Source organism: Drosophila montana, unplaced genomic scaffold, assembly GCF_035044405.1.
Source record: "Drosophila montana isolate Dmon_TW-CO22-7 unplaced genomic scaffold, ASM3504440v1 contig_1624_1, whole genome shotgun sequence".
In the NCBI taxonomy this organism is placed as follows: domain Eukaryota; kingdom Metazoa; phylum Arthropoda; class Insecta; order Diptera; family Drosophilidae; genus Drosophila; species Drosophila montana.
In genome coordinates, this window is record NW_026996559.1 from 5622123 (window position 1) to 5646005 (window position 23883).

At 40.7% G+C, this 23883-nt stretch overlaps 2 protein-coding genes across 2 annotated transcripts in view; both read right to left on the reverse strand.

Moving 5' to 3' along the window:
• The window catches only part of shakB (shaking B), a 153486-nt gene that overhangs the window by 104165 nt on the left and 25438 nt on the right, over window positions 1-23883 (reverse strand). The gene's annotated exons all lie outside the window — the stretch shown is intronic.
• On the reverse strand, window positions 4458-5384 carry I-3 (Inhibitor-3). The gene has a single exon (XM_064699649.1). It carries the CDS (start codon window positions 5291-5293, stop codon window positions 4661-4663), a length of 633 nt encoding a protein of 210 aa, XP_064555719.1. The 5' UTR covers window positions 5294-5384; the 3' UTR covers window positions 4458-4660.

A 23883-nucleotide genomic window follows, 5' to 3' on the forward strand; every position in this document is an offset into this window, starting at 1 on the left:
GATGAAGCGATTTGAGAGCAATTTAAATTTTCCCATTGATAGACAACTGATGGCTAAAATATGAGTAATCGAGCAATCGGGTTTTCAGCACTTGGCTAGAGTCTAAAATAATCCATGACAGTAGCTATGAAATATGTAAATATAAATAAATATAAACTGAGGTAAAGCTTTAGTTATATCTCCACTAACAAGTCAATACTCTGGTTTGTCATTAAGTATTTTTTTCCTGTCCCCTTGTATTCTCTTGGTTGTGGCAAAGTTGTTGAAAATGGGTGAGAGAAGTGGGCCGACACCTATTGCCATAATGCCCATTGACCGCGAGGTTGTAATCAACAATTAAAATAATGCTAAATATTGTGATAAAATGCGCAAAATGACAGGGACATTGTCATTGACAGACATCCAGCCCGACAAAGGGATGCCGGAGAGGACGAAAAAACAAAATAAAAAATATAAAAAAGGGAGAAGGCCAATGGCCAAGTGAAGGCAGAATAAACCACAATTAAAGGTTGGGTCCGCTCCGGGTGGGGTCTGTTGTGGAGTGTGGACTGTGTACAGGAATAATGAGGTAAACCGCAAAAATTACACAAATGCGAAAGGGCAAAAATGAATGAGGCAGATAGAGAAAGAGAGAGAGAGAGAGAGAGAACGAGAGAGATGGAGAAAGACAGGAATAGAACTGAGCTTTTGACTGTTTTTTATTGTTGTTGAGAGAAATATGCCAAAGTGAATAATTTCTTTTTAATTTCCACTTATGTAAACGCATTTTAACACCCACAAGGGAACATTTCATTTTAATACGGCTGGTGTTTCAAAAATTATAAGAATTCTGTCCAATTTAAGCCGGCACTCAGCCGGAAGTAGGCGTGGCAAACGCCAGTCGGCCAGCCATAGCTGAGAAGCGAGTCCTGTGCGTGACTCTGTTGTGGTTGTTGCAGCGTTTGTTGTTTTGTTTTTTGTCTTTTTTTTTTGCTGTCAGTTTGTTTTAGTAATCGACTTATTCATAGCCTCTGCAAGCGATTTTGTTGCTGCTTGGATGTGCTTGAGGGGGGAGGGGGCTGGGGCGGTCACAGCTTGGCTTGAAAGTGATTGCGATTTCGCATTCGCTTTATTTTTTGTCAACTGTAGCACGATGGCACAAAGGACGACGGCGATGTCAGGATCTGTCATTACCGTTATTTATGGGCCGCATTTTAAAACACATCAAATGGGGGCAGCAGAGCGCCGCTGCAGCGGCAGTGGAGCGAGCATTCCCCAACACAAAATGCTCAACCTCATCAATGGGAGCCTGCAAAAATGGCAAACGAAAACAGGAAACATTTACATTGACAGCTGAGCCTTGCCTGGCCGGGGCTTTTGGTATCCGAGCACAACAAGGACATCCCCCCGAGCAGAGGAGCGCATAAAAGTTGATAAAATTGCTTGTTCAACAGCCAGAAATACACTGAGCCGAAAATCAGCACACAAACCCAACGGGTTAACACAATCTCGAGCCGTGTATTCTCATTCGAAGCAAGCAAAAATATGAACCAAAACAATTTATTAATCTTTCAGAGCTGTCTGAAGTCGCAAGTTAAAGTTACTTCTGGGCAAATCTTGGGGAAACCTCATTCGAGACATTTTTCAGAAAATACACCCAAAACGAATGATAATGTTTGTACTCATTTTAAGCTCTACATTATAAAAGAATACGTAAATACGTGTTTCCCAAAATGGGCAGAAAGCTATTCATCGGATATTTGTATCTGTTTATCCGATTGACTTTAAAAATATACTCATATATGTAACTATGTGATACCCGGACAAAGCCGGGTAATGCCCGCTAGCATAATATATTTTATTAAATTGCTTAAAACGTTCAACCAGAAGTAACAGAAAAAGCTCCCTCAGTTGCAAATCGTTAGGATTTGTGTGTTTTGGCCAACAACCAACTCAATGTGAATCCCAAGCGTTTGACTCGATTAAGCAGCACGAAACCAGTAAACCATCAAACCATCAAACCCGACAGCCGAACCCTGAATTCCGCATTCCGCATGCCGCATGCCGCATGCCGAATTCCGACCGGGCGACCCATTGACCAAGTTAAAAAATTCGTTGTGTTCCCTTCTAACCTACATATACATATGTATGTCTTGCTTTGTGGGAGGCGAGTCATGTCTTCATATATCTGTGTATGCAATACATATGTATATACATACTCTATATACGTTTGTGTAGGTCTGTGTGTGCATGTGTGTGTGTGTGTGTGGGGGGGGGGGGGAGAGGGTTTTGAGTTATACAAACTATGGTAACTGTTTGCTGTAGCGCATTTCATTTCCAGCAGCCACTTCAAATGCGGTTGGCAGCATTTGGGCCGCGGAATCAAGCGCCAAGAGACCTCATAAAAACGACTAACGGCACACAGCACACTAACACATATTAAAATGTGGCTTAATGGCACACACACAAATACACACACACTGACACACAGAGACAGAGACACATACATAAACAAATAGCGCAATGGAGTCGCAAAGGGTTCAAAGTTTGGCAAAAATAAAAAACAAAAAACAAGCACAAATCAAAAAGAAGCTTCGACTTGCAGATACCCTATGACCTAACGCCGAGTTACTGTTGCAAACATTCTTGTTGCCTTCTATACACACATACACAAAACTACACACATACACACAAGCAACGAATGTGCTTCTTCTTTGATTGGCCCCACACTTCCTGACTTCCTGACTAACTTCGATGTTTGTTGTCCCATCTTTATGAAATTTTCCGGGCATACAAATGGCATCGATTTTCTTTATATCTTGGAAATATACTCAAAGATAGATATTCAAAAAAGTATATTTTAAATAACCGAAATAAATATAAAAATGTACAATTTCTGATGCATTTGAGCCGGCGACCATTCGCTTAATAGTTCGAAGCTCAGGTACTTGAATCACACACAGGCTCCTGTATGCAAAAAGTGATCATCGATGATTATCGCTCTTTTCAATTCAAGCCTCTAGCTGTTATCTAAGATCGACGCATTTATTTAGATTGATTATAATTATACCATTATACCCTTTATTACACCCGTTTTCAATTGATGCAGGGTATAAAAAAAAGTAGACAAATGGGAAAAGCAGAGCGCGCGGAACAAGCAAATGTGTTCCATTTTTCGCCATTTTTGTTGTTTCTTTTTTTTGTTATTTTTTACTCTCCGGTCTTAGCGAATTGGTGCCACGCCATGGAAGGATTTGCAGGGGATATGCATGCACACGATTGCATAATTTGAATCGGCTTAGGCTCCTCCTTTGGCGACTTGCTGCTGCCACGTGTCAAAGTTGAAACAGCCCAGTTCACAAACTGAGGCCAGAAACCAACTTTAACAGGATCTCGCAGGACTGTCAGCCAACAGCCAACAGCAACAACTGCAGCAGACAACAGGCATTTGGCATCTTCCGCCTGCCCCGCCCCGCTTTCCCATTTAACCCCCCGCGCTCGGACACTGAGTGCAGCGGGCAACAGTTCATTAATCTATTTACAAGTTCACGCAGACAGTTCGCATAATCAATCAATAGGGGCGCGTGGACAGTGGGCGTGGCATGGCGTTGACTAATGGCGGGCATGTAGCAGCTGTGGCTGCCCCTGCGGCTGCCGCTGGGTCTATGCGGCTCTGGCGAACCCACCCACATATATTCCGGCTGTCTTTGGCCTTACCGCAGGCTTTTAAGCGGCTAACGGTAAATCAAGCAATTAGCTTCCATACGATACGATATGGTTGCGGGAATTTTCAAAATAAATGGAATAGTTTTTAAACAAAAATGAATACAAGAGAGAACAACTCTCGAAGAAGCTTAAATATAATGTGTGTCATAGATGTGAGCTTACACAAAATCTGTCTTTCCGATCGAAAGATATATAAAAAAGTAGTCCGATTTGACAAGGTATCTGGAAAAACAGAAATATATTTCAAACGAAAGACGAGCCCCCAACCGAACATAAATGATATTGTGCTCAGATAATGATACGATTTTGTCTTTATGTAAGAAGCATGCTAAAACTTGTCAATATATCCTGAAAACAAAAAACAGCTTTACACAAACGTTAGCAATTTCTGTCTGATCTTTCCCATGACATATATACATATATGATATAATATTAACTGGCTTATATATAAGGGCCCGTTGAGAATATGAAAGAAAAGATAAGTTTGATTAAGATAGCCTGAAAAACTAAAAGAACAAGCAGTCTATTTTCGAGAGATTACAACAGGGCTTGCAGTAGAAAGACAAACCTAGTTCCCAGTTCCATGACAAAAGAGAGAGGCGGACATGATTATATGGACTCGACTGTTAATTTGTGATCAAAGAACCCTTCACAGTGGCTTCAAAAGTTGTGATGTCTGCGCTAGGTTAGGTGTGAGGTAAAAAGGTGAGAAGCCTCTGCTTCCATTAAAGTGCCTTGATGAGACGTGAAAGTTCTTACACCAAATCCGTATCAAATGGCGGTATTTAATCATAAATTTAACAGTTGATAGCAAACTATACAGTTGAGTGGGTACTAGACAATTTAAACGGAGCATAGACAATATCCGAAATTGCAAAGAAATAAGCTGAAGCTCAATATGACATCGACTCATGCGTCGAATGAATCCGTCGTTTTTGCCGCTTTGCGGCGCGAATCAATGCTGCATAGACTTAGAGGTTACCGAAATAAGAGCTTTTGGCTGCATTGGCTGTTCCGCAATGGCCTTGACACTGCCAGTGTCACCAGCTATCTCAGTGCCCTGCTTGGGGTCATCCTGAGCTGGGGCAGCATGTTGGCTGCCATGATGGCACTTGCACTGGCAAAGCTTGCCCTGATTTTGCTGCTGTTGCTGCTGCTGCTGTTGCTGCTGCTGTTGTTGCTGCTGCTGCTGTTGCTGCTGCTGCTGTTGCTGCTGCTGCAGCTGATGTTGCTGTTTTTTTAGGCGATTGCGTAGACGCACCTCGGGATGGCCGCAACAATGCTCGCATTCATCGTCCGATGATGAGGAGCTCTCGCCGAAGACATGCGGCTTCTTGTAAATGCAACAGCATTTGGATTTGCGCCGATTCATGCCCTCGTTATCAACGACACCCTCATGGAACGTAACATGACGCTCCGTATCCAAGCACATGAGCAGCAAATGGACACCCGATACCCCGGGCCGATCATCTGGCACAGCTGGTAGTACGCTTGTCCCAGATGAGCCCGCTACAACTTCTGATCCACTCACAATGATAGTCGCGGTGTCTCTCTCCACGCCGATCGGTTGAGGTGGCTGCTCTTCCATACTGTAAGATTTTTGTCAAGATTTGTCGAGAGTTGTCGAGAGTTTTCCAGAGATGTCAAGAGTTAAGTGTGTGTGCGTGTGATGAATGAAAATGCCCGGGGAAACAGAAACACATGAAACGCACACGCACACACCTGACAAAAAGTTCAAATTTTCAGAAACAAATTGGACCAGAATTCGCGTTGTAAAAAGTTTCAAATTTCGCTCGTATATTGCTTGTCTCCGAACGGAGGCCTCAATGAAAAGCCAGCTCAGTTTTTAACCTTTTCCACCCTGTGGTAGCATGCTGCGGAAGGGGTTAAAGGGGGGGCAGCTTGGATTCGCTTAGTTTGCTGACCTTTGCCAAGCAGCATCAGCTAAGCCGAAGTCATTTGGCTGCCAAAAGCTTGTGCACGATTAACGTCAGCTGGGCGGCAGCCAGCAGCCACGCCCACCACGCTCCCCACATGTTTACCTAGAATGCATTTGACTGCCACGCCCCCAGCTGTCTGCTGCTGCAGTTTGCCTTTCTTATTGAGTGAGCCATTTTCCCCTTGCCAATACCCCCCTCTTTAGCTACACACACACACACACACACCCCGCTAGTCCCGCCCGCAATTTTCGATTCGTTTTTCGTTCGCAAATAAATGTTCAAAATAATATTAGCACGGTTCGGGGTGTGGCAGGGCGGCCTGCGACCACTTGAGGTGAAGGAACTTTGTAAAAGCACTTAAAAAAATTTCAGTTCCCTTAGCTATTTTTTTGCTTTTATTTCGCTTTTTTATCTGTCGTATTTTCCTTTTTGCCTGCATTTTTCCCTCTTTTTTGCTATTGGGAGGAAGAGAAATGATGTGTCTAAGGCTGAAAAAAAGCAGCAACATTTACGAGTCTGAAAGCCCCCGCACCCAAACGAAGTTATTCACATCTGTTATGTTTTTAGTATTACGTATACTATTTATTAAGGGAGCTTAACTAAAACTAATATTAAATTGTAGACGGTGTGTTTCGGGCTTAAAACTCGGAGGAATCAAATGATTATTTAAAGTGTTTAGTTTAGTAAAATAAATGAATTATGTGCAATTTTGTTATGCTTATTATTGTTCGACTCACGTCAAACTCCTTTTCTACGTTCGTTTGTAAAAGTTCAATTATTGCTTAATAGAAAAAATACATTTTTAAAAAGTTCTCCTTGCTTGTATGGAAATATTGTAATTTTCGCAAGATCGACTTGGGGCTAATTTTCAAAATTTATTATGCACATTTTTCATAACAATTATGTAGTATATTCTATGTGCCAAGCTCTTTGTAAATAATACGTTATAAAGACGAGCTTCTTTTATTTAAGAACTTAAGCCCCATAATTTTTGTATTTTATATATATATGTATATATACATATATATATATTATTTTATTTTTTATTTTAATGCGAATGATTTGGATATGGAGGTAAATATAGTAAGGATAGGAAGGACATGTTATGTCATGGATTTATAATATATATTAAAAATAAACCAAATTTGTTTTTTTTTCATTTGTTGTAACAATACAATTTAGCATTGAAGGGAAGATTGTCTTGGCTTGCGCTTTTGAAAGCTGGTCAAATATAATGCAGAGAACAATTGAAGTATCGTAAAATAAAATGATAGGATGACTGTCTACGAATGCATTAGAAAATTTGTAAAGTGAGGCAAGAGTATGGCATGTTTTTGCTGAATAAAATCAGTTTGTTGTTAAATCTGCCGTCTCTGAGTACATTTTAAACTATTTGTTGGCCATTGACATAAACGTTTTGCTGCTCGTAAAGTGCATTAAAATTTGTGATCACAAAATGAAAAAGGTGAGTTATTGTGCCTGATTCGTTTTGCCGGCCATAACTTTTCGCTTAGCCATTGAAATGAAATCTGAAATTCATTACGCATTTTATGCAAGAGCTCAACGGGCAGTGAAGTAGGGGAGGGGGGGTAGAGGACGGGCAGCCCGAACTCGAGCTGAAACTCGACACGTAACGACTCAAAGTAATGAGGCGCGTGCCTTGCCATCCTGCGCCCGACTGAGCTGTGCCACATGCCATTTGTGTCCCAATGGAGACGCACGCTCAGCGCGACGACAGCATCGCCAACGGCTTTGCCAGTGCCCCAGCCTGTGCCGCCGGCTTATATCTAGCAGCAAGCAGGCGCTTCGGCAGACGGAACTAGCTAGAATTGTTAGCCTCAGGTTGAGGCTTCGCCTGCGCCACTTGCCTCGGCGTCTTTATCGTCGTCGGAGTTGTCCTTGGGGAATAAGATGAATTACATGCTACTTCAGGCAGCTGCCAGCTTAGATGCTGACGCCGACGACGACGACTGCAGCGGGCGCGGCACGACGTGGCAGTGGTAGCCACTGAAGACATGTAGATAAGATGTTACGTATACGCACAAAAAGGTACCAGCAACTAAATCCCCAAGCAAATAGTTTTGCAGCAGGCAACAGCATGGCGAGCGGGCGAAAGGGAGAGGGGGATAGAGAGGCAGGACTGTGAGCTGCGTGAAGGCTGTGAGCAGTGCGGGAAATCAACCGCACGGAAATCATGTCTACGCATCATTCTTTGTGCGCTATTACTTTACCAGCAGGCAGGCTACCTCCGGCACCTCCACCAGCTCCTAGCCGGCCACTCTACACGGCCTTTCTTTCACGAAACTATCTTTCTACGTTCATTTTTATTATTTTCTAGAGGATATTCTAACTTGGACATGAAATGTGTAACGCCTAGAAGCAGACATCATTCGACCGCATAATATATATATATTCATGAACCGCAGCGATACGCGAGTCGATGTGCACGTAATCTACATTTGCGTAGGTCTGTCTATCTATTGCAGGCAGCACATCTAAAGTAATCGAATGGATCAGCCCACTAAATCATAAAGTACATATAATATATACTATATAGTAGTAAATCTTGTAGAAAACCTTGTAAGATAACCATTATTGTTCATCCAGATATCTTGACCAAACTGGGACTTATTAGTTTAACCAAGTGCCCTTTATATCATGGAGCTATCTTATATAGAAAGAATTGATCGAAAACATATTTTTGTTTTGGCTAACTTTTCTGTTTTGTTAATCTTTTTCAGCATTTTCCTATTCTCCTTAAATATCAACAGAGCATATGAGAGTATTTAATCATCGGTGTGCTTTTTTATCCAGTTATATGTATTTTTCTCCATTTTCTTGAATTTTTTTTTTTGTTTGTATTGTATTTCATTTGCCGCACTTGTGTGAATTTTCGTGGCTGTGTGGAAATGTGTGATAAGCAGTTTCCGCCTGGGAATAGACCAACAAAAAGCGTAGAGTGAATATAGTTCTGGTCTAGGCTTTCCTTTCCTTTCAATTCCTTTACTCTCCTCTTCCTTTGGCTTGCCATTCCTTTTCTTTCTTTTTTATACAACTGGCCATTTTCCTTTTCGCTGGCGTCGAACTGGCGTGTCGAGTTGGAGGATCCTGACGCCGCCAGCAAATACAAGAGCGGAGTTAACCAACGGCAAAACGGAAGCTGTGGCTACTAATGCAAATATAATGGCAAATGTTTCGGAAACATTTCACAGATAAAATTGATAAAGACATATACCCACCGCCTCCCACACCTTCGTACATCCCACTCCCGCTCTCAATCCCATTTCCATCGCAATTCCCTTTCATGCCTGTTTGTCTGTTCCGTTGCCATTGTGCAAGTAAATCGGAACGGAAAACTATTTGATGGCATTTGTACCCCTTGTGCCAATAACTGAGAGCGCAATAAAAAATAAATAAAATAAAATCATATGGAAGTTGAATCGTAGACATTATTTCAGGCTATTTTTCAGCAAATAGATTTTATACTCTGTTCGCAGAGTGATAAAGGGTCTGTTTGGCTATTGAAACTAGATTTTAAACATGTTTTTGTACTCTAATTTTATTTGTTTATGATAATAAAATAATAAGTATACGTATTGAGCATTAGGCTTAAAAATGGTTATGGCTTGTACATACTCTTTTATAAATATAGATAAGGATAATACATTTATAATAATACACTAATATTCCCCGTTCAACCAAATTTGCTGCATCCAGGTTTAAGGTATTTTTAAACAGACCGATTTTCACAATCTCTACATTGCTCAGATGTATATATGTACTGAAACATGTATTTGCTAAAAGCCTTCATCATGCTTATGCTTGTAAATTTATAGATAAACATATATGCATACATATGAATTTGTGTGTCTGGCCAAGTCTTTGGTCGTCCCATGTATTAAAGTTTCACATATTTGTTTGTTTATGTTTAGGCTTAGCCCAGCTTTGAGCTACTTAGTTGATTTTAGTGTTTGGCTAAAGTAATCGAAATAAATGAGCAAAAATAGCTGCGCAGCACTTGAAATATAGCTTTTTCTGGTGCGTATTTGCCGTGTTTGCTAGCATAGAGTTATTTGGAGAATTCTTTAGCATCGCAACGGATTTTCAGCTGGGGCAAATCTAATACAAAATTCCATTACAATTATCAACATTTTATTTCACGCAAATAATTTGAAAGCAGCCCTTGCTATAACATAAACGAGTTAAGAGCTCCCTACCGACTCCGCCCGCCTGCACAGTCCAGCAACGTCCACGAACGATACGACGCGGCAAATGTATCATAAATTTTCATGTTTCTCTCGCTGTTGCTCCAAAAATACGAATTGCGATTTTCTATTGTGTTTCGCGAATGGGTGGCGAGCCGGAAGTGCTGCGCGGGGGCGAGCGATGTGGATTGGAGTGGATCCAGCGGCATGAAACTGGCATAAAATGCGAAGCCCAAGACAGAACCCGTCCCAAACTGTAGTTGCTGCTGCTGCTGCCGCTGCTGCTGCTGTTGCTACTGCTGAGGCAGCAATTTGTGTGTCCAGCCATAAAGCAGCAACGCACGCGAAGCAAGGCGCTGGCGGAGGCAAAGTACAAAACAAAAAAAAGAAAAGAAAAATGCAATACAATTTCATTTTATGCAAGAAACAAGGACTGGACAGGAACTGGAGTGAAGAACAGGAGCAGAGCTGTGATGCTGAGCAGCAGAAGCGGGCATGGAGCGGCAGGCGGGCAGCCAGCACAGCATCTTTATGGTGAAAAATGTTAAATTCCCATTAGAATTGCGCTCCGCTTTTCTGGGCAGAAGTCGCCCCTCCGAGCCCGTTTGCATTGGAGATAAGTTGGCATGAGATGAAATGAAACCAAACAAAACCGAACCAAGGCACCAGAGCCAAGCGGGACGGGGCAGTGGGCGGTGCTGTCAGTGAGTAGGGAAGTGTATGTTACATACAGAAAAACATAAATAAATAAATAACAAAAAGCTTGCAAGGATATGAAAGCAATAAAAACATAAAATGCGCAGCTGAAATTAGATACACAAAAATGGCAGCAGCAGAAAGAACCGCGTCAAATTAAAGTCAAAGACAAAGGTAACTGCAGTAAATACCATAAACTGATGGAAGCACACATGCAACATACAGATAGAGACAGATATAGATACAGATACAGGTTAGGATACAGATAAAAATACAGATATAGATACAGATACAGAAAAAGATACAGTTTTAGATACAGATATATATACAAATATAGACACAGATATTGATACAGATATATATACAGATAAAGATACAGATACAGATACTTATGCAGGTAAAGATACAGGTGAAGATACAGGTACATATACAGATATAGATATAGATATAGATATAGATATAGATATAGATATAGATATAGATATAGATATAGATATAGATATAGATATAGATATAGATATAGATATAGATATAGATATAGATATAGATATAGATATAGATATAGATATAGATATAGATATAGATATAGATATAGATATAGATATAGATATAGATATAGATATAGATATAGATATAGATATAGATATAGATATAGATATAGATATAGATATAGATATAGATATAGATATAGATATAGATATAGATATAGATATAGATATAGATATAGATATAGATATAGATATAGATATAGATATAGATATAGATATAGATATAGATATAGATATAGATATAGATATAGATATAGATATAGATATAGATATAGATATAGATATAGATATAGATATAGATATAGATATAGATATAGATATAGATATAGATATAGATATAGATATAGATATAGATATAGATATAGATATAGATATAGATATAGATATAGATATAGATATAGATATAGATATAGATATAGATATAGATATAGATATAGATATAGATATAGATATAGATATAGATATAGATATAGATATAGATATAGATATAGATATAGATATAGATATAGATATAGATATAGATATAGATATAGATATAGATATAGATATAGATATAGATATAGATATAGATATAGATATAGATATAGATATAGATATAGATATAGATATAGATATAGATATAGATATAGATATAGATATAGATATAGATATAGATATAGATATAGATATAGATATAGATATAGATATAGATATAGATATAGATATAGATATAAGTATAAATATAAATATAGATATAGATATAGATATAGATATAGATATAGATATAGATATAAGTATAAATATAAATATAGATACAGATACAGGTACAGATAAACATACATTTACAGCTCCATAGAAAAAATCGGTCGAAACACTATCTGTTGTGTGAAACATTTTTCTGTTTCCAAGATATCTTGACAGAGCTACACTATCCTCGACTACAAGGGTATCTAATCTTCGGCGTGATTATTTTTTCTTATTTTTCGTTTCCTTTCATTTTTGTTGGAAACGAAGTTTACGCGTGCTCATGCGGCTAATGGGAGTCAGTCAGGCCGGGCAAAGTCAGTTCCAGAGTCAAATACACACACATAGACACATACACATAGACACACACACAGCCATCATGTGTGATAAGTGCAAGCGGAAGGTGCTGCAGCTGCTGCTGCACCAGTGCGTAAGATGTGGGCTGCATAGGAGCGCTTCCTGCGTCCCTTGGCAACGACTGGTCGCGGCAGCTCTTAGCCTTAGCTCTAAGCAATTACAGAGAAGAGCTTTGCACGACTTGCACTTTGCAGCTGCTAATGCGCCGAGTGGAAAACCAGGCTAAAGGAAGCCGCACAGCTATCAACGTGCAACGACCTGTTCTGAGAATTTTCCTTGGCTTTTCCGTTTTGTATCTTTTCGTTTCGTTTCGTCTGGTTTCGTTTCTTTTCTTTCGGGCCATAATTTATGGCAAGTTAATAAGTGGCCCGTTCACATTACTCAGTCAACAACTCGACCAACCGCACCAAAGTGTAGTAAGCCCCCCACACACACACACACACACACACACACACACACACACACACACACACACACACACACACACACACACACACACACACACACACACACACACACACACACACACACACACACACACACACACACACACACACACACACACACACACACACACACACACACACACACACACACACACACACACACACACACACACACACACACACACACACACACACACACACACACACACACACACACACACACACACACACACACACACACACACACACACACACACCTACACACATCCACACTCACAAATATTTTTACTGGTCTTTTAATTAGCGCATACCCGACCAGCTCTTCACGACACCAATCCAATGAAAGCTCTCAATTTTCTCTGGTTCTTTTTCTGTTTTCATTCACATTTTTCCTCACTTTTTTTTCCTTTTTTGGACAAATAAAATTTTCATAATGGACTGCACTTGAGTCGAGTTGCCAGTTGAAATCGTCGGAACTGGTAAAATTGCCAATCAATGCACTCGTCTGCAAAAAGGACACACCGGGACATGGCGACGAACGTGGAACACTTAGCTGGCAATCAATTAAAGTGGCGTTACAATTCGCAGTTCGCAGCTAGCAGTTCACAGTTGTTGCTTTTGCATTTGTACCTAGCCATGTCGACACATCCAGCTTAAAACGACTATTTTTCAGCATCTTAACTAGATTTACAGCACTCAGCTTAAAACGACGTCGCATTGGGTGAGTTTGAGGTATTTGCAAAGGGGGCGACAAGGATAAACATTTTACAAATATATGAAATTCATGCTTTGCCCTTTTTTGTCTGATTGTAACTAACTTATTCTCCTCTACCATGAAGTTACATATTTCGAACAGCGCATTAACATATTCTAGCTATTGCTAACATTAAAAGTCACTTTACAGCGTGTTGAAATGTAACTGGACTTTATAACAGATCTACGTTATGTCATGCAGTAACATAGTTCAGAAAATGTAAACACGTTTACAATATTGAAATATCACGTTAGAGTTGGTTTACTTTGGGCGACTGCTGATAGATAAAATTATTTACATATCAGCTACTTATTTTATTCTAACAGCGCATTAACATATTTCAGCTACTGCTAAAATTGAAAGCCACTTAACAGTGTGCTGAAAAGATCCTGGGTTCTATAACAGAGCATCTATTATGCAGTAACATAGTTCAGGAAATGTTAACACGTTTGCAGTGCTGAAATGCCACTAGAGAGATTCGTGACTACAGTCCCAAAAAAATGTCATTGGTTCGGATCACGGTTTGAGACAGTCTTAATTTTTAATTCGTGAAGCTGTTATGCTAATGATAAATGCAATGGCTGAGCTCCAAGGGATATATGGTTCTTCCCAAAATGTATTCCTTTGCAAATCATGGTTCTGTTTCGCTTGCATTAAGGTGCTGTAAATAGCGATAAATAAACTGGAACACCGGCCTCCAATCAGTTCGGCGTGGAACCAGTTAATAGCTTCATTCTAATGTTAAATTTAAGCAAACGCGATCTCTGTTAGCGAGCCTTGTGGCCGAGTCTCATGTGAACATATATGTATTACGATTGTATAACAAGCTCTGGTAATTCTAGTAACGGCAAATGTATTTCATCAACAAGAACCATGAAGCTTTAGGATATTTAGCACGAAGCCATATGAAACCATTTGCAATGTGACATTCAAGATTTTCACGTTTGCGTTTTTCGAATCGTCTAAAATATTCAATTACTTCGCAAAGGCTTACAGCTGGATAATTCGCTTCGGTTTTTGAGCCATGTCGTAATGCAATTGGCTTCCATTTCCATGGCACAGCAGCAGCATCAGCAGCAGCAGCATCAGCAGCAGCAGCAACAGCGGCAGCCACAGTCCACGCACAGGCAACGCCTCCACCCAACACCTACTCCCAACATCCGCTGCCAATTCAGATTCAGATAAATGACGTTGCGAGCTGCTCGTTGAAATTCATGCATTTTGTTGCTGTTGCTGCTCTTGTTGCTGTTGTTGTTGTTGTTGTTGTTGTTGCAACTACAACAGTTGCTGTTGCCTCTGCTGCCGATTGCGCTGCAGCTGCTGCCGTTTTCACCTTCTTTTTTTGTTGGGTGGGGCTAGGTGATAAAAATGAAAAACGTTTCTCGTTTGCAGGCAAATCAAAAAATTAAATAATATCGCACATTTGCTTGCGGAAATCAATTCCATTTCTTATTCAACATTTTGATTAATGCAGCCAGCCGATGCAACGGCAACTGCGATGACGACGCTGCAGTCCAATGGAAAATGCAAAATGCAAAATGGAAAATGCAAAATGGAAAATGCGAAAAGCGAAATGCAAAGTGCAAAATGAATCTGACAGACAGCGCGACACACATATTGACTTGGACATGGAAATGGAAATGGATGTGGGCATCGCAATGGAAATGGAAATCGCTTTGCGCAACGGCGAGGACGACAATGGCGACCACTTGACACATGCTTAAGCGCACACTCGATACGTGGCGTGGCGTGGCGTGGCGTTGTGGACCATCGGACCATCGAGCGGGCACGGGACGGATATTGCAAACTGCAGTTACAACTAGGTGGCACCTGCAGTTCGGATTTTGCGGTCACTTCAATTGCTGCCGTAGCCAATATGTTGTCAAATAATATTTACATGCACTGACATAGATATTGTCATGTGTGTGTGTGTGTGTGGTGAGCGTGTGTTTGTTGTCAAGTGGCGTTGATTGAATGGCATATACAATTTTGTAGCATACTAGGTGCGGCATATTATTTGCCTGAAGAACAGCCCCAAACTGCTTGACCTGGCTAAGCGTAGCAAATTGCCAAACGACACTTTAAGCCCGGCCATATACCCATCGCAAAGCTTCGTTCCGGAAGATCGCGCTGCATGCAGCTAGATGCTGCAGAGGAAGAAGAAGCACACAGAGGGTATTACACGACTCGGACCGGAAACATTTGCTTTCAATTTAGACGTCACTTGTCCGCCCATTTCCGGACCGTGTAAAAATAAAATGTAAATTTTAAAATAAATTCAAAGCTGGGCGGACCATTTGGCCATACAACCTTTGACCCACATTTTCCAAACAGCGTGTTGGACTTTTGGGAAAATGCGTCCAAAACGTAACGGATAAAACACATAAAAGTTTCAGGTTTCCGCGCGTGGATCTTTAATATCGCCGAAATATGTATCAATGGCGACGTGCTTAAATATATTTCAATCGAATTTTCACAAAGATCTTCGAGAGTGAGTTTGAATCCGTTTTCCACCAATTTTTCGCACATGCGGGCGGAATTTCAATACTTGTATCACAAAACCCAATCACATTTCGGGAATAATTAGAATTTTTGCTGCTCCATTCGGCATTTTCTGCAATCATGTTCAACTGTCCATTAATTTCTTCATTTTGCTCATAGCTCCAAGGCGAATCGCAAACATATATGTATTTAATATCGAGACACACACACACAGCCACACGCATAGATAAACAATTATATCTGGCTATTTACGGCCGCCAATAAGCCCGCTGCCCACGCAGCCGCCCACGTTCGACACCGGCAACAACTTCCAACCACGTTCCAGACAGCGACGGAATGTATATAGCCCAAAAACACCGTAAAAGATACAATTCATAAAGCAAACCCTGAGACGTTGCTTCTGCCAGCACCCGCCCGCCCGCAGGCCGACAATGTTGTTGGTCAAGACAAAGCCAGCGCAGAGTTAGACAAGGCACTTGGCAGCAGCAAAACGCTTTATAGATAGCAAAATCACGCAACACTCAGATACTCAAATAACTAGATATGCCACAAACTATGGGACGAACACACTCGCACACACACACACACACACACACACACACACATGTCGCACATGGCCTGAGCAACTGTGAAAAGTTTTGTGCTGGTCTCTTGTTGTTGTTTGCATTTTGTCAGATGGCATAAATTAGATACGTGCCGCCATCCAGGACACATTGTGAGCCTTGTGTGTGCTTGTGTGTTCTTTTTGGCCAGTTTTAAAAATAGCCCCGATTATGTATGCTGCCCCCGGCAACAGTCTTCACTCGAACTGTCGTGGCATAAATCATAATCAGCCTTTGCATTCGGCAACAACTGCTAATGGCTGTGCCCGCATGGGGTATACCAATTCCTGAAGGGATCCACAGCCAGGAGGCTGGGCTGTTGGGCGGCCGGTTGGAGCCGTATTGTGTCAACATGCCACCCAATGTTTGCTATCATCTTAAGCGTGGCCGCAAACTGCAAATTGAAGTCGGAACTCTCACCGAGAACGGGCAAACATAATTTTTTGATGAAATAATTCTGAAGTTTTTGTGCAAGCCGCTGAAAATGGCCCTCAGAGAGGCAAGCCCAAAAACACAAAAGCAAATGAAACGAAAAGTTTTTCGCGCCAGCTGCTTAATGGCAAAGCAAACTATGGCTGTGCACATTTACCAAAAATCTCTCTTTTACAGGACCAGCACCAGCAAAGTGTCCTCTAAGTAGCTTTTATCAACTAATTTCATAAGGTACTTCACTGCACATGCTAAATTATTTAAATTAAAGTTCTAATATTGGCTTCTTACAGTTTCTTCTACTCGTCAAAGATATTAATGAATTATTAGTTTAGAGTGGAACATCTATTGAAAGAAACTTAAGACCCTTGTGAATTTTTTTTTGGTTCCATTTTGAACTTGTTCTTAAATAATAGTCAGCAAAGTGTACTCATAAAAGTGCACTTTGGAAATGTGAGGTAATAAGCCTGCCTGGCTTATGTGTCTGAGCATCGAACCAACTATCGGCTGGTCGACGGTTGAAATCCACAAGCAATTAGCAGCAAACTTAGCCAGCCGTTATAGAGCAAATACGCCTTTGCTTAGCTCTAAAATTCGCGTGAATAATAAAAATTAATTCAGTACCACTTGCATTTGCAAAATTATTTATTTAACCTGGGCAAGGCCGAGTAATTTCTTCTAGTATTATACATTCAAGCTGCTTGCTTGCTTTCTTGTTGAAAACATCTAATGAGCTTTATGCAATTTCAGCCACAATTGCAGTGGGCGTGGCAGTTCTAAATACAATGTGCTAATGATACAAAAGAAGAAACCCGCCGTTGCTGCTGCTGCTGCTGCTGATGAAAATTCAATTGGCGCAAAGTCTGTAAAATGGAGCAGCGTCATTTTTATCAAATTATCAGTGACACCGACAGTCCACAGCCCCCCCACGCGGTGGACACTTTGTGTGTTCGTCTTTCCGTTGGCACACTTTAAGCTATTTCCATTTCGGCTCCGACAACGACGACGACGGCGACGACGACGACGACACAAAATGTCGGTCAGTTGCGGTTAAAGAGCAGCTATTCTACCTACTACCTACCTCTTCAACCTTTCATGCAGCCAACTCGAGTTTCGCAGAGCGCCAAGCACCAGACTCGCGAACAAATTGCGAATAGTGCAAATAGCCAGGAAAATTACCTAATGCGCATTTTCTTATTACAGAAATGTGCATAAGAAAATGAACGTAATGAAAAAAGCACTCAGCGGGTGAAGTTTCAGTTAAAGGCTAGGTGACGTGCAAATACCCTTCAAGAAAATACCAGAAAAACAAGCAAAAAATACCGAACGTGAAGGAAACAGCAAAAATACTTAAGTATTTAAGTTTGTTAACAATTAATAATGTTATAAAACTATATTAAGAAAATCCCGGAAAAAGTATTTTGATAATTTTTAAAGTAAAACTTAAAAATATATTATTAATAAGCTAAAAATTGTCCATTAAATATACCATAAATAATAATACCAAAAGAAAATTATAATAAAATTAAAAATGTCGCTCAATTATTATTAGCTCTGGAAAGGGTATTGCAAGAAAATATACTATTACAAAGCAGAAAACTGTTTGAGAGACGCAAATCGGACTTGGAGAAAGGGGAGAGAGGAGAGAAAGAGAGAGCAGCAAAAACAAGAAGAAGAAAAATTAAATGCGCCATGCAAATGACGCAAAATGAAATGTATGAAAATTGAAAATGAAAATGAAAATGTGTCTGAGGGCGCATGGCAGATGACAGCTGGTGGATGGTTTGCGCGCTGAGGTTGAGGTTGTGCATAAAAAAAAAAAAGAACGCGAAGAGCAGAAAATGAAAAATAATTAGCGCAATTAATGACCACGTAATTAGAGCTTGAAATCTGAGAGCAGGCAACCAACTGCCGGCAACTCTTTTGCTGCCTGAAAAGCCGCCCATTGCCACAATGTGTGCAGCGGCACGTTGGGCGCCCAACGGACCACCAACAGCCGCACCACTTTCAATTACCTTATATAGTAACTGCGGCCATGTTTGATAAATCTATCGTGGCCAGCTTCCTTTTGTCAGCCGATGCGGTTCTGGGCGACACGCTAATGAACGCGACCCATTTGCCCATTTAGCTATTTGTGCGCGCATTTGCAATGGCGCCCAACGTGGGGCGCGGGGTGGTTTTTTTTATTTTTTTTCTTTGCATAGGATACTAGTCGGGGAAAACGGAAAATTCAGCTGCTGTCATGACATTTCTTTATCAGCAGCAGCGGCAGCAGCACCATCAATCAGCTCTCACTAATTAAAAAGTGCCTTTGATAATGCCAAAATGGTAATAAACGAATAAGCGAATGGCTGAATGGGTGAATGGGTGAATGGGCGAATGGGCGAATGCACTCTTTCCATTTATGGCCAGAGCATCATTGTGTGGGTGAGTGTGTGTTATGTGTGTGTGTGTGCATTGGATTATGTGTGTCAATGTGGTTGCTGCGCCACAATTTGTCAAATTTCAAGTGGTTTCAAATTGATGCGCACTTAAATTAATGCCGCAATAGGCGCACTCAAGAAGGGGCAGAATGGGCATGGAATGCCCAAACAGGCATGGGCATACACGCACACACACACATACACACACGCGCGCACACACACACACACAAGCAGCAAATCTTGGGAGAGACAACAGAAGTGCTGAACTTATAAACAACTTAAAAATTCATTGTGTACACATGGTGCCCATGACTAGGGCGCCGTGTCCTGCCCGTGGGCATGTCCATGTCGGGGAATAAACGCACACACACACCGGCAGACCGGCAGATAGACAGACGGACAGACAGACAGACAGACAGACGCACAGACAGCCAGACAGACAGACAGACAGAGATGCCACAAGCATACACATAAGCATTCGTTGCTGGCTTGAACTGAATGAAAAACGAAAAACTGTCATCATGTGACGGGAATCAATCTAAAGTCATTTTATAACCCGAAGAGTCATAAATCTAACTTTAATGTTTTAAACGTGACTGCGGCACTAGGCACCAGGCAACAGCCGCAGCCGCAGCAATAGCAGTAGCAGTAGCAGCGGCAGTAGCACCAGCAGCAAGCAGCTGCCCCGCAGCCCCACGCCCCTGACCAGCTGGGACGCCCCGCAGCAGCCAGTACATGTTGCCAAGAAGCTGGAAGCCCTCGGGCGTTCGAATTGGAAAAGTAAAACAAGCAAATGAATGTATTTCCGTTTTGGATTTTTCACTTTCCGGCTGTGTCGCAGCGTGCTGAAAAGTGTTGCCGCAGAGTCAGAGTGCCACACTGGCAGCGGCAAGGCTGGCAGGTGGGCATGGCCCCGGCTGGGGGCTAACAATAAAAAATGACAAAACGAGCACATGAATATTATAGGGTGGGGCGGGAGGGAGGGTCAGGCAAGTTCGGTACGGCTTGGTTTGGTTGGGTTTGGCTTCGTTTGGTTTCGTTTGGTTTGGCTGCCAAGCAAAATACATAGATGGCATTTTTATTAAATGGGTATCAAAACTATTTTACGTGTCTGGGATCATAGTTGAAAAGCGATGCAGCTATCTCGCTCGCACTCTCGCTCTCGCTCCTTCTTTCGTTTCTTGCTTGCGTGTGTGCGTGACTGGCAAAAAAACAAAAGTATAGCGTGCTTACGTGCGCCCCATAAAATGCATGTGCGGTCAAATGGCGAACACCAAAGACGAACAAAGCAGACTCCAAAGGTTTGTGTGTCAGTGTGTGTGTATGCGTGTGTGTGTGTGTGTGTGTGAGATTGTGTGTGCGCGCGTGCGAACAGGTTTTATTAAGTATGCCCGCAAAATACCGCAAGCAATCGTAACCCAGATATAAACGGATCTCATTGTTCATGAAAACAAGTTCCAATTAATTTCATAATTGCTGCACATAGAAGTGCTCGCATTTGGACACCTATTAAAATTGTTAAATCTAATTAGTTGTTAAATACTTTATTTATAAGCAATCAACTATGCACTCTATTACAAGCCTTAGACAGACTTTCGAAAAATAAACTAATAAGAAAGCTGCAAACTGTATTTATGGGAAATAATCTTATATGCATTAAAAATCAATTAATCTGTAATGTTAAATAGGTTAGAAAATGTTTACATAAACCGAATCTGTTATGATAACAGATGTTAATAATAATAGTATATGATATATAATTATTTGTGAACCAATCGAATGATATTTTTTCCTGTCAACCTAATTGTCAGGCCAAGGTATGTATGGAGAAAATATTATGAAAAGTCAATTCTTATAGTATTTTAATATGTAAAGCTAAATAAACAAAATTACGTTCAATTTGGCAGTTACCGATTTGAATATTTTCTCTTTTTACGCTTCGACTACCCCATGACTGTCTCAATTGCGGAACGAATAGAAAATGCCAAGAGGAAATTCTTATATTTTTAGTATTCACCTGTCTGCCAAATTTATCGACACATTTGCCGCACTTATACGCAAAAATACCCTCAGATGTGGTCGCCTGGGGACACACATACACATGCAGGATAAAAGTATGCGTAATTTAATCAATATGAAAATCTTATTATTCACTTACTCACATTTGTATGCAGAAATATTTGAGTCTCTTACCTGCAATGAGAGAGGGAAAATGTATGAATTATTTTATTTTATTTCGGTATTATTATATTATTATTATTTGTATTTTTTCCTTTGAGAGGAGGGTAGGGAATTTCTTAAACCAAGCAGAGTGAAACCACGCCCATTTTGTGGGTGCCTGCTTGAGGCGAAACCCGCCTCATTTTAAATTCAATTTAGCTGCAAAGACTGAGAATATTTTTATACTTTTGTGGTTCGCCTTTTCAGCGACAATTTCTGGGATTTAATCACATTACGGTCATATTTAATTCATTTTATTACAATCGTTGTTGTGCGACACGATTGTGTTTTGTGTTGTTACCGGAATTGGTATGCTTATTGCTTGATGGTCATCTCACGGAGCTGGGCAGCCTTTCAGGACACGACCACAAAACTCCACGCTGTTCCCTCAACTTTGCTCGGCTGGGAGATGCGTTAAGGCAACATTTCATAATGGCAACGCGTTGAAATTGTAACAATTTGACAAACAATTCAATTAATGCAAATTACAATGGCCCCGGCTAATGAATATTTAACGATTTAACTAATTTCATTTTCGAAATATCGCCTAAGTAAACGAAATCAAAGCCCGACAACAAAAACAAACAAACAAAGCACGTCCTATCATATACATTGGGAGCAATAGCTGCGATGATATGCAAGGAGGAATTCGATTGTTAATTGAAAATTGTTTACTCGCCTCGAGCTTACGCCGCCAATCAACCCGTTAACAGCCAGCAGTTAGCGTTAACTGCAGTCAATATTGCCACTTACAGATTCAGAGAGGCTAAATATTTATGCTTGACCAAGATCTTACCGACACGAAGACGAGGAGACAGTTTGAATTTGGAAAAAGAGCAGATAGGATGGATTTTTCAAACTCGCTAAAGAACATTGTCATGCAAATTTTATGTGGAGCTTTGTTAGAAGCCATCTGGAAAAAGCTTCAACTTGCTTCTTTATAAACTGGAACCCATCTATAGGATGCCTACCATTTTCCACTGATTTTCCACCGTTGCAGGTGGAAATTGCGACAAACCCGCCCTATATGAACTTTTACACATGAGGTTCTTACGGCTTGGCCAGTGCGTTGATAAACACGCAGCTAAGAACCTATACAACAACTAATTGTTTGACTGATTCTTCATATTTTGCTATAATTTATGTTATGGTTCTCTGATGTTGATTAGATTTTGCTCGTAGTTTGTACATCAAGATAACTTGAAACACAAAATTGTTGTTCATAAAAAAACTTAATCTTAAACGGATTTTTTTCTATTTCGCTTTATGTTATAGTTATCAGATTTAGATTTGTCATGGTCTATTTAAATATATCTTAAAGGATCCGTTTCTACGCCTTGCGCATTTCATGACAAACGTATAATACCCTCTACAGCGCATAATGAAAGCTGCCACCCAACAAGTTTGGCCATTGGAATCAATTTGCTCAACGTTTCACGCTTGACTTATGCCTAACAAGTTCGCTGAAGTCACAATTTTGTACGCAAATTGAAAATCGAATACATCGAATAACAGTTTCGTTATCGATCCATCTTCATTGTGAAGAAGTATCTTTTGCTGAAAGTATTTCAGAGTTATTGTTGCCACTGTGCACAGTTGGCCTGTGGTATACAACATACATTCGATTGTTGTTTGTTACTTTTGCCGTTGTTGTTCTTGTTGTTGTTGTTGTTATTGCTCTTGTGTTTGTGCTACTGGTTTCATATAAAAGCAGTTCTGTAATTATGCCAGAAAGGCTACGTAGTTGCTGTTGTTGTTGTTGTTGTTGTTGCTGTTGCTGTTCGTGGCTTATTGTTCCAACTTTGCCAATTTGGACATTGTCGACAGAAGTGAGACAACTTTTAGCCAGCTCCAACTTCATTTGGTTCTATTGTCGTCGATGTTGCTTCTGTTATTCGTTGGTCTTGTTGCTGTCGCTGTCACTGTTGTTGATGTTGTTGCTGTTGTCGTCATAGCTATAACGTTTATTAATAAGTTTGACTGCACAATTATTGTTGCTACGCTGCTGTTGCTACTCAGCTGAAACTGTTGTTTTCTACCTGGCCAACTTTTGGGGTCTGGGCCCTGCCCTAGCATGACTTGTCATGAAAATGGCCCCCGTTCTACAACAAACTAAAAGAAATGAAACCAGGCACAGGCATGAGACATTGCCAAGAAAAAGTGAAAAAAATAAGCAGCCCGCTTAGAAATTAGAGCAAAGTGCACTTTTTGATGACTTTTGATTTGTTTTACGATTTGCTAGCCATGAATATTTATTGTCACGCCGCTCAGAGGCTCGCCGGCTGCCGTTTGTCAGTCGTCGGTCTTTAAAATGCACGAACTGTGCTGTCATG